Source organism: Protomyctophum parallelum (genome assembly GCF_964188405.1).
Source record: "Protomyctophum parallelum genome assembly, chromosome: 20".
NCBI lineage: Eukaryota > Metazoa > Chordata > Actinopteri > Myctophiformes > Myctophidae > Protomyctophum > Protomyctophum parallelum.
In genome coordinates this window covers 871,094-883,593 of record NC_139718.1, presented here as the reverse complement: position 1 = coordinate 883,593, position 12,500 = coordinate 871,094, and the positions used below count along the sequence as shown (strand labels likewise).

The following is a 12,500-nucleotide window of genomic DNA, read 5'->3' as shown; positions in this document are numbered from 1 at the left end:
GTAACGTTTTCTCTCAGTCAGTTGATTCTTCATATCCATATGAGTGAAAGGGCCGGGATGACATGATCTAAAATCCCCCTATGGGGATAACCCTAACCCCTGACCCCTAACCCCTAACCCTAACCCCTAACCCCTAACCCCTAACCCTAACCCCTAACCCTAACCCTAACCCTAACCCCTAACCCCTAACCCTAACCCTAACCCTAACCCTAACCCCTAACCCTAACCCCTAACCCTAACCCCTAACCCCGTATGGGGATTAAATGACACATAAAAATGTACACAATCCCGTGGACGTAGCGCCCTCCAGCGATATTAACGTCAGACTTCTGTGATGTATTTTAGAGGTGAAGATGAAGGCTGTGTTTACTGGTGGGCTAGGAAGGGTTAAATAGTAACCTGGTGTTTGAATCGATATATATTTATATATAATAATTATTTTGATCGTTTGCCTTTTATCTCTCCTAATGGTACCAAACATATTATCCAACGACAATATTCTGAGAGGCTAAATGTCATCAGATGGTGGTCCGTGGCTCAGATGGGTCTGAGAGGCTAAATGTCATCAGATGGTGGTCCGTGGCTCAGATGGGTCTGAGAGGCTAAATGTCATCAGATGGTGGTCCGTGGCTCAGATGGGTCTGAGAGGCTAAATGTCATCAGATGGTGGTCCGTGGCTCAGATGGGTCTGAGAGGCTAAATGTCATCAGATGGTGGTCCGTGGCTCAGATGGGTCTGAGAGGCTAAATGTCATCAGATGGTGGTCCGTGGCTCAGATGGGTCTGAGAGGCTAAATGTCATCAGATGGTGGTCCGTGGCTCAGATGGGTCTGAGAGGCTAAATGTCATCAGATGGTGGTCCATGGCTCAGATGGGTCTGAGAGGCTAAATGTCATCAGGTGGTGGTCCGTGGCTCAGATGGGTCTGAGAGGCTAAATGTCATCAGATGGTGGTTCCGTGGCTCAGATGGGTCTGAGAGGCTAAATGTCATCAGATGGTGGTCCGTGGCTCAGATGGGTCTGAGAGGCTAAATGTCATCAGATGGTGGTCCGTGGCTCAGATGGGTCTGAGAGGCTAAATGTCATCAGATGGTGGTCCGTGGCTCAGATGGGTCTGAGAGGCTAAATGTCATCAGATGGTGGTCCGTGGCTCAGATGGGTCTGAGAGGCTAAATGTCATCAGATGGTGGTCCGTGGCTCAGATGGGTCTGAGAGGCTAAATGTCATCAGATGGTGGTCCGTGGCTCAGATGGGTCTGAGAGGCTAAATGTCATCAGATGGTGGTCCGTGGCTCAGATGGGTCTGAGAGGCTAAATGTCATCAGATGGTGGTCCGTGGCTCAGATGGGTCTGAGAGGCTAAATGTCATCAGATGGTGGTCCGTGGCTCAGATGGGTCTGAGAGGCTAAATGTCATCAGATGGTGGTCCGTGGCTCAGATGGGTCTGAGAGGCTAAATGTCATCAGATGGTGGTCCGTGGCTCAGATGGGTCTGAGAGGCTAAATGTCATCAGATGGTGGTCCGTGGCTCAGATGGGTCTGAGAGGCTAAATGTCATCAGATGGTGGTCCGTGGCTCAGATGGGTCTGAGAGGCTAAATGTCATCAGATGGTGGTCCGTGGCTCAGATATTGTATCTGTGTTGTCTCAGCCTTGTAGCTATTGTTTTACCCGTTTTTCCGAAACGTAACGTGTAAGCCATATTTTTCACATGTGATTAAATAAACAGTTGCTGGTGCTGGCTGTTATCTGTTGTTTAATCTCCAACATGCATTATTTTGTAGTTCTATTTTTAACTATTTGTTTGGGTTTGAAGTATTCTGGTCTCTGGCGTGCTGGTGTGTTGATTCCTTTTAGCTTGCTGTGTACCAGATAGTCTTTAAAAAAAGAAAAAGATCTGTAATCTCTTTTTTTTTAAAGTTTAGCTAAAACTGCCATTTTTTGGCAGAAGGAGAAGGAAAAAAAAACTAACAATAACAATAAAAGACCAAGTCCTTTCAGGACTGCTTGGTCCTTTAAATAAAAAAAGATCATAGAAATAAATACACAATAAGGAGAGTTCCACCGTGTTCAGTTTGGAACATACAGACACAGGTTTGTGTTTCCACCGCATTGTCTTGGACGGAACAATTGTCATTGTTTGATGCCTAGCTGAATGGTTAGAGAGCCTGTCTGGAGAGAAGGAGTCTCCTGAGGTTTGAATCTCAGTAAGTGATGCTGAGAGGTGGCTCACCATCAGGTGGGATGAGATGTTGATCCATCATTTCTTGATCTTTCTGCTGTTCCTTCGTCTGGAATGTGGTCTCGGTTATTGTTGTTGTTGTCAATTTACAATTTACAATTTAGGCATTTAGCAGACGCTCTTAATCCAGAGCGACTTACATTTAAGCAAGAACAAAAGCATGGGAATACATCACATAAAAGCATTTATCATGAAACATGCGTAAGCTAAGAAAGTAACAGTGGAATATCTATATAATGAACACTATACATATAAACTATACATATTTACTACTATGCTATACATATGTACTATGGCGTGCTATGACTATATACAATACAATTATAGTGCTGTCTACATAACCTGCTATAAGTCGGTGTCAAATGCTATCTAAGCCAACAGAAATGCTATCTAAGTCTACATAAATGCTATCTAAGGGGTTAGGGTAAGTGCTATGGGCCATGATGGAGTCTGAAAAGGTGGGTTTTCAGGCTACGGCAGAAGATTGGGAGTGATGCTGCAGTTCTGACTGCAATGGGAAGTGCATTCCACAGTTTTGGAGCCAGAAGGGAGAAGAGTTTGGGACGTGTGGAGCGTTGTCCCGGCGTTTTTAGTGAGGGTACTTCCAGTTTCCCTGCGTTGGCTGATCTGAGTGCGCGGGAGGGTTTGTAGGGTTCAATCAATCGTCTGTTGTCGTTGCCATGGCTGCCAGTTCCCACCTGATGTCGTGTGTGAGTTCTGATTGGTCCAGAGCGTACTGAATAACTTCTAGCTTACATAACGTCTTAAGACTAGGACTCAAGTCTAAGATGAACAGCTCCTTGGACATAGTGTATTCTTTGTTTCCTCCAAAGAGGATCATACGATCTCCCACCATGCAACAGCACATACCATGACCATACATTGGACATGGTCCTTTCCCCTTGGGCTCAACCTTCTTCCAGGAGAAGGTCTCTGGACTGAATTTCCACACATCATTGAATATCTGGTCATCGTTCCAGCCACCAAATATGTACAGCTCTCCATTGTAGATAAATGCTGAATGACTCCAGCGTCCTTCTGGTAGAAGCTGTGCAGAAGGTGTGTCCAGCCAGGTGTTTGTCTCTGTGTCAAACACTCTGATGCTGTTGTAGACCTCATCCTCCTGGTGGTCCCTATGGCCCCCAAATACAAACATCTTGGTACCAATGATGGTAGCAGAGTGAAGGTGTGAAGCAGGAGGAGGAGTTCCTCTGGTGTTAATTAAAGTCCAGACCATTGTGCTGGTGTCCAACTTGTGGATGTCATTAGTGTATCCAGTCAGCTCGGTGTCTCCTCCATGGATAAACATGACCTTCTCCAACACACAGGCTGAGTGGTACCACCTCTCCTCTGGAACAGTCCCAGAAACCCTGGGTTGGAACCATCTGTGGGCGTCGACATCAAATGCATAAAGCACATTTCCGTCAGAACTGCCTCCCCAGATGTAGACTGTATCTTCAATCAACACAGCTGTGTTGCCGAAGCACTTGGATGGAACCTTAAGGTCACCGTCTCCACTTCCAAGTTCCACTGGAGGTAACTTCTTCCAGGATAAAGACACTGTGTTGAAGACATGGACGTCCATCTGTCTCATGTTGTTGAAGGTCCCTCCATCACAGTAGCCTCCAAAGCAATACAGTTTGTTCCTCACTGTTACAGCAGCATCATCATCAGAAGAAAGATGACATAATCGCTTTGGTCCTCCTGCTTTGGAAACGGTCCAAGACAACATCACTCTGTCTGTCTGTCTGTCTGTCTGTCTGTCTGTCTGTCTGTCTGTCTGTCTGTCTGTCTGTCTGTCTGTCTGTCTTATCTCACTCTCTTCTCTCTCTCGACGTCTACAGTCATTTTCAACACGGTGCATCATCTTATATCTTCTGGTGTGACATCACACGAGACACAAACTGTTGCCATGCACGCCTTAATGACGCCAATTAGTGCAGCTGTTCTTCATCTGCACCCTCTGAACTCTATTTCTATATTTAATACTTAATTGCGGCTACCTTGGGGTCTATAGATCTATGGGTCTATGGATCTATGGGTCTTCCACACGCTACAGGGTTCCCTAACACTGAGCTGTGTTGTATTTTGAGGCTGTGTGTGTGTGTGTGTGTGTGTGTGTGTGTGTGCGTCCGTGGCTCAAATGGGTCTGAGAGGCTAAATGTCATCAAATGTGACCAGATTTGACTGACTTCCGACGCGAAAATTACAGCTTTTCAACATTTTTTCCAAAATGAGTTAATAGCACAGGCAGACTCGTTACATACTAGAGAATGTCTGAAATAAAGGTCAGAGCTGAAATTGAAATGTAAATATGAAATAAATGCTTAAACATGTAGCTATAGGTGTAATGTTAGAGACCACAGAAGACATGTAAATATGAAATAAATGCTTAAACATGTAGCTATAGGTGTAATGTTAGAGACCACCGAAGACATGTAAATATGAAATAAATGCTTAAACATGTAGCTATAAGTGTAATGTTAGAGTCCACAGAAGACATGTAAATATGAAATAAATGCTTAAACATGTAGCTATAGGTGTAATGTTAGAGTCCACAGAAGACATGTAAATATGAAATAAATACTTAAACATAAATGGTAAATGGTAAATGGTGCATTTATATAGCGCCTTTATCCAAGGCGCTTTACATAGATTGTGCATTACATTCACCCATTCATACACCGATTGCGGCGGAAGCCATGCAAGGTACCAACCAGCACATCGGGAGCAATTTGGGGTTCAGTGTCTTGCCCAAGGACACTTCGACATGTAGACAGGAGGAGCCGGGATTCGAACCGCCGACCCATGGATCATTGGACGACCTGCTCTACCTCCTGAGCCACAGTCGCCCTACATGTAGCTAGGTGTAATGTTAGAGTCCACAGAATACATGTAAATATGAAATAAATGCTTAAACATGTAGCTAGGTGTAATGTTAGAGACCACAGAAGACATGTAAATATGAAATAAATGCTTAAACATGTAGCTAGGTGTAATGTTAGAGACCACAGAAGACATGTAAATATGAAATAAATGCTTAAACATGTAGCTAGGTGTAATGTTAGAGACCACAGAAGACATGTAAATATGAAATAAATGCTTAAACATGTAGCTATAGGTGTAATGTTAGAGTCCACAGAAAACATGTAAATATGAAATAAATACTTAAACATGTAGCTAGGTGTAATGTTAGAGACCACAGAAGACATGTAAATATGAAATAAATACTTAAACATGTAGCTATAGGTGTAATGTTAGAGTCCACAGAATACATGTAAATATGAAATAATCGCTTAAACATGTAGCTATAGGTGTAATGTTAGAGTCCACAGAAGACATGTAAATATGAAATAAATACTTAAACATGTAGCTATAGGTGTAATGTTAGAGTCCACAGAAGACATGTAAATATGAAATAAATACTTAAACATGTAGCTAGGTGTCATGTTAGAGACCACAGAAGTGAACCTTTTTCAAGCCTGTTTTCTCAACTCTCTGTTTCTCTGCCAGACATTACTCTATAAGCCATATCTCCACAACTGGTGGGTCAAACTGAACAACCAATATGTCAATTTGAAGCTATGATTCCCTGCTTTCACATGACATGAAAAAAATCCAATGGCAGTCTCTCAGTCAAATTTAGTCACAAATGGTGGTCCGTGGCTCAAATAAATAAATGATGGACCTTGATGTGAAAAGGGTGGAACACCACACCTATAAAGGGTTAAATAAACACCACACCTATTAACCTATTGTTTAGATAAGTAAAGGGTTAAATAGTAACCTCGTGTTTGAGTCGTAGTAACTCCTGTTCAAAACGTTCACACTCGTGTTTAGAATCCATCAGTTGTTCCGTCTTCTCCTCCCTGTGGACGCACACACACACACACACACACACACACACACACACACACACACACACACACACGCACACACACACACACGTTAGGTATTAGTATGCATTTACCACATTGTTGGGTCAGACCAGAGCCATAGAGATACAGAGTTACCACACTGAGGGGTCAGAAACCTGTTCATGCAGCCTGGATGGAGAGAGTTGGAAATACATCGTTTTCAACGAGGGGCGACGCAAATATCAGCAATTTTAGGCAATGTGAGCAACATGGCAACTGTTTTAAAGTATTGTAGAGTAACAACTAAAGTCTCTGTAATGTTTATGTTGTACTATTACTACAAAACAATCTAAAATAAAGGGATTTAAGATCATTAAAGCTGGGCTGTTGTCTGAGTCCAATGCATTTCTGCCTACTTCCAGGCCAGGACTTTGTCACTATTCACCAACAGAAGTCTATGTAGGAGAGCCTCCATTGGACTGAAGCCAATAGAAGTCTATGTAGGAGAGCCTCCATTGGACTGAAGCCTATAGAAGTCTATGTAGGAGAGCCTCCATTGGACTGAAGCCTCATGAAGTGAACAGAGTTGTCGTAACTCTGTCTTATTCTATGGCTCCGATAGGGCTGTCACGTGACAGTGAATAGCCAATCACAGATCGCAGATCACAGTAACATTACGTACAGCTCCTGTCGGTATCTCCGTAGTTTAGACTTGGTGTCGGCCAGCTCCACAGACAGATGCTGCTTCTCCTCTTTGGTCAGCGGCGCTGCCCCCTGGTGGCCGTTGGCTGCACTGCGCTCCGGGCTGCCCAGACCCAGGCTGAGGTTCCGGCATCCTTCCTGAGGCCGTTGGCTGACCAGGTAGTCTCTGTCCTGAGTTATCTCTGCTATTATCTATAAATATATACATTAATATACATTAAATATATGATTAAATATATGATTAAATATATGATTAAATATATGATTAAATATATGATTAAATACATCCTGAGGCCGTTGGCTGACCAGGTAGTCTCTGTCCTGAGTTATCTCTGCTATTATCTATAAATATATACATTAATATACATTAAATATATGATTAAATATATGATTAAATATATGATTAAATACATCCTGAGGCTGTTGGCTGACCAGGTAGTCTCTGTCCTGAGTTATCTCTGCTATTATCTATAAATATTAAATATAATATAATATATACATTAAATACATTAAACTCAGCCCAGAGCCCGGCAAGATTTCTCGTCACCAGGTCTGCGACAAATCTTTCCTTTTCATTATTAAACGCCAAATTAAATAAACACAGAGTGGGTTTAGTGTGATACGCAGCACCAAAACAACATGGATTACATAGTGTGGAACACGCGGTATGAAGCTAAACTGTTCATTTACATTTCTACCAAATGTACGATTATGTATATTTGTAAAACATTACATGTATGAATGCACCCAGCGGGCCTCAATAAAATGAGGCATAATGTGTGTGTGTGTGTGTGTGTGCGGTGTGTGTGTGTGTGTGCGGTGTGTGTGTGTGTGTGTGTGTGTGTGTGTGTGTGTGTGTGTGTGTGCGGTGTGTGTGTGTGTGTGCGGTGTGTGTGTGTGCGTGCGGTGTGTGTGTGTGCAGTGTGTGTGTGCGTGCGGTGTGTGTGTGTGCAGTGTGTGTGTGTGTGCGGTGTGTGTGTGTGTGTGTGCGGTGTGTGTGTGTGTGTGTGCGTGCGGTGTGTGTGTGTACCTCGTTAGCCTTGTCTCTCTGGTCAATCAGTTGCCGTAGCGACGCGGCCATGTTGCGCGACATGGGGTCCAGCACTTCCTGTGCAAGCTCCGCCCCTTCCTCTAGCCACGACAGGTCAAGGACATTCAGCTGGTTGTGAGTTACCTGGAACGCACACGCACACGCACATGCACACGCGCACACACACACACACACACACACACACACACACACACACACACACACACACACACCTCTTCAGATGCAACGCAGAACAACGCCTTATCTTAGCAGCAGTTTGCCGGTCAATGAATCATCATTTATATTATTGTGAAGCACTGGTTCCCACAGTGGGGTCCGTGGACCCCCAGGGGTCCTTGAGGGAGTCCCAGGGGGTCCGGGGACCCCCAGGGGTCCTTGAGGGAGTCCCAGGGGGTCCCCAGACAAAAACGTTGCAAATAAACATGTCTGTACCTCCTGTACAGTATGTACAGTATGTATATTATAGATATGTACCTCCTGTACAGTATGTACAGTAGGTATATCATATATATTTACCTCCTGGATGTGAGAGACGTAGATATAGATATAGATATAGATACATAGATATGTACCTCCTGGATGTGAGAGACATAGATATAGATATAGATATAGATACATAGATATTTACCTCCTGGATGTGAGAGACGATGACGGCCTGAGTCTCGATGTCCAACAACTTGATCTTCTCGATCATCTCCTCCTTACGCTCACACTGGACACACGCACGCACACACACACACACGCACACGCACGTACGCACGCACGCACGCACACGCACACGCACACACACGCACACGCACGCACGCACGCACACGCACACGCACGCACGCACGCACGCACGCGCACGCACGCACGCGCACGCACACACACACACACACACCAGATGAAGTTTAGTTTATAAATGTATTTAGCGCATAGTTATAAATAATTAGCCTCGGAAACCCAGACGTTTTTATTTCCAGGGTGGAAAAAAAAAAGTCTGGGTCCGAGTCCACTTCAACAGTCTGGGTCAGACTAGTCCACTTCAATACGGCATAGAGTAGTCTGGGTCTGAGTCCACTTCAATACGGCATAGAGCAGTCTGGGTCCGAGTCCACTTCAACAGTCTGGGTCAGACTAGTCCACTTCAATACGGCATAGAGTAGTCTGGGTCCGAGTCCACTTCAATACGGCATAGAGCAGTCTGGGTCAGAGTCCACTTCAATACGGCATAGAGTAGTCTGGGTCTGAGTCCACTTCAATACGGCATAGAGTAGTCTGGGTCTGAGTCCACTTCAATACGGCATAGAGTAGTCTGGGTCTGAGTCCACTTCAATACGGCATAGAGTAGTCTGGGTCTGAGTCCACTTCAATACGGCATAGAGTAGTCTGGGTCTGAGTCCACTTCAATACGGCATAGAGTAGTCTGGGTCTGAGTCCACTTCAATACGGCATAGAGTAGTCTGGGTCTGAGTCCACTTCAATACGGCATAGAGCAGTCTGGGTCTGAGTCCACTTCAATACGGCATAGAGTAGTCTGGGTCTGAGTCCACTTCAATACGGCATAGAGTAGTCTGGGTCTGAGTCCACTTCAATACGGCATAGAGTAGTCTGGGTCTGAGTCCACTTCAATACGGCATAGAGCAGTCTGGGTCTGAGTCCACTTCAATACGGCATAGAGTAGTCTGGGTCAGACTAGTCCACTTCAATACGGCATAGAGCAGTCTGGGTCTGAGTCCACTTCAATACGGCATAGAGCAGTCTGGGTCTGAGTCCACTTCAATACGGCATAGAGCAGTCTGGGTCTGAGTCCACTTCAATACGGCATAGAGTAGTCTGGGTCTGAGTCCACTTCAATACGGCATAGAGTAGTCTGGGTCAGAGTCCACTTCAGTACGGCATAGAGTAGTCTGGGTCTGAGTCCACTTCAATACGGCATAGAGCAGTCTGGGTCTGAGTCCACTTCAATACGGCATAGAGTAGTCTGGGTCTGAGTCCACTTCAATACGGCATAGAGTAGTCTGGGTCTGAGTCCACTTCAATACGGCATAGAGTAGTCTGGGTCTGACTAGTCCACTTATATGTTATACTGTTATATGTAGTAGTAATAGTGTGCAAAGGAAAGGAAGATGAGCCAACCGGCTGATTTACCCTTCCCTGAATGGAAGAGGTCGTTCATTAAGCAGATTAACCCATTTTGGGGCGGGGACCCCTTTTGGTGTCAGCATCATGTTATGCTTTTAGCTAATGTCGTATCTAGTCTCAATAATTCGTCATGTTCTTGTACAAAGGTGTTCTGTCTGTCTTAAAGTCTGCAGTCACTCTTGTCATTCAAAAGCAGGGTCTAGCCATCCTGCATAGTAAGTGGCCTGGCTGGCCGGGTGTGACAGGAATTAGCATGCTCTATTGTTTCCACCAAGAGGCCAGTTGATTAAGACTCAGACGTCACTCTATATGCGTCTCAATGTCATTTTGTATGCAAAGGTTTAGACCCCTCCCCTGGAACACCTCTGTTTGATCTGGAACTGTATAAAATATCTGTGTTTGCAATGTTAAAGGAGTCTTATAGGGGCCTAGCCATCGAGAGGTGGTTAGGCTGTGTCCTGCTCCCGTGGGCCAGCTCGCCTGGTCCACGGGGAAGCTCTGCTGTTGTCTCGGTCTGACTTATTGCAATAAATACCATCCATCTACACTTCAGCTGATCTCTCTGCCTGCGTGTTTTCCTGGTCCGATCGTCGGAAACTTTGATGCAGACTCTTCGTCCTTATTTGTCGATTTTAGTCAAGTTAGATAGTGTACTTGAAGTAAGAATATTTACTTCAGTTGGAGCCTGAAACAAACTGCTTTTGGGATGGTTTTCCATTCCAGGTAAAACGAACAATGGACCAGTGGACAATTTGGACAAAATTGGCGTTGAGTTGAATTTTATTTTTTCGGCGAACGGCGGTCGGCGGAACAAAGGGAGTTGGACCAACAGCACGTGCGGTGCTCTCCGACGTGGACGGCGACGCAGCGGGGGGAAGCGACGCTCTACAGCGCATCAGATGGCGACCTGCGGATCTCCACATATCGGCGGGAAGCGGCGGCGATCCGACCGGGTAAAGCGACACTACAAGCGGCGAGAGGATGCGTCTCTTCACGGCAAGCAAGCAGCGGCCAGGAGGGAGGCGTTCTGCAGGCCTTCACCGAGTGCGTCTTCACCGAGGGGGGTCTCCGACCGAGCGGCGACCGAGAGCTTTCATCACGGCGTGCGGCGACAGGACGGCACGGCGCGATTCATCTCAACAGCGATCGAGAGCGGCGACCACGTTTTTCATTCATTCTTCATTCTTCAAACAGAGCAGATATGCAAGCTCACGTGTTGCGTTTTGATCGACCTGTAGCTACACAGAGTTCATATTTTTCTTTCCAGTCATTGTGTGATATTTCATATTCATAATGTCTGGAAGGGGGGAGTGTGACTGTGTGTTGGATGGGAGACGAAAGGACAATGGACACACACGTGAGTGGCAGTGCGCGGAAAAAACATTTCAGGTTTTCTTCATAACATGATGCAGTTCTCAGTTTGACCACGAAAGGTAGGCTACCTACGTCACATGTTTAGAAAGGGAAATTATATTTGAGAGGATTTAAAATACAGTATGGACAGTTTCTGTGTCGGAAATGTGGGCTAGAGTAGTCAAAGTGAAAATAGCGGTCAAAATAGGTTAGTCTATTACTTCACTGTAGTAATACGTGTGGGACTGAAAGTAACTCTGATGAAAAAGTAGCATGATATTGGGTTATCGCTTCATTTTTGAGCAGTGACCGTTCTTAAAGTAGATTGATTTTTTCTCAAACGAATAATAGATATTAAACAAGTTAAGAGACAATGTTTTGCGACACTAAAATAGTTCATTTATAACAGATGGAAGAGATTCAACAATCTATCTGTATTCAAAACGTTTGTGTAATGTATAAGTTTATTCAACATATAATGTAGGCATGTGTTGATATGTGTTTTGTCGAAGTTTAAATTAGTTAGAAAGTTGATTAAAGAGCCTATAGGTCTTGGAAATGATTAAATAATGGTAAGCTTTATTAAAACAATTGTATGTGGCTGTGTCAGGCGGACGATAGCGGTCCTATCAATACGCGTCAGTATGTAATTCGTCTTGGTATTAATAGAGCTAATTATTGTCTTCTCGTATGAAATTTAGTGTGCGAAGAATAGTCAACGAAAAAGGCAGTTAGTTGCCAGCGATGTGCGAGATTTTGCTGTTAATATCGAGATAACTTGGGAACTTTGGACGTGAGTGAGTAAACATGTAGTAGCGTAGGTCGATTCGTCATTTACCCAGGCCCTTAAAGGTGGGTACTGGGATAATGTAATTGCAGCGTGCTGTCATCAAAATCAAACTTTTGAAGGGAAATAGTTTCAAAATATAAATGGATTATTGAGCGTGTCTGAAAAAAAAAAACTTGGGTTTCAAACTGAAACACAGGGTTAAGACAAAGGTGTGGTGTGTTTAAATGTCAGTTAATTGTGCTAAATCATGTTCAATGTTTGCATTGTTTGAAAGATTACCTACTTGTCAGAAAAGTGGTTTAAATTGGAGTAAATAATTAGGTAAATTGAGTCATAAATATAGCCTATTATGAATCAAAGAGGTTTTCCTCAAGACGTGAAGAGAG

At 44.3% G+C, this 12,500-nt stretch overlaps 1 protein-coding gene across 1 annotated transcript in view; it reads right to left on the bottom strand.

Moving 5' to 3' along the window:
• ccdc88c (coiled-coil domain containing 88C) overlaps positions 1-12,500 on the bottom strand; it is a 100,798-nt gene that overhangs the window by 52,789 nt on the left and 35,509 nt on the right. Inside the window, exons 6-9 of the mRNA XM_083791402.1 lie at positions 8,476-8,559; positions 7,827-7,970; positions 6,777-6,988; positions 6,025-6,106 (exon numbers count right to left, since the gene is read on the bottom strand). Of these exons, the coding sequence (XP_083647528.1) occupies positions 6,025-6,106; positions 6,777-6,988; positions 7,827-7,970; positions 8,476-8,559 (522 nt within the window). The remainder of the gene's footprint in view (positions 1-6,024; positions 6,107-6,776; positions 6,989-7,826; positions 7,971-8,475; positions 8,560-12,500) is intronic.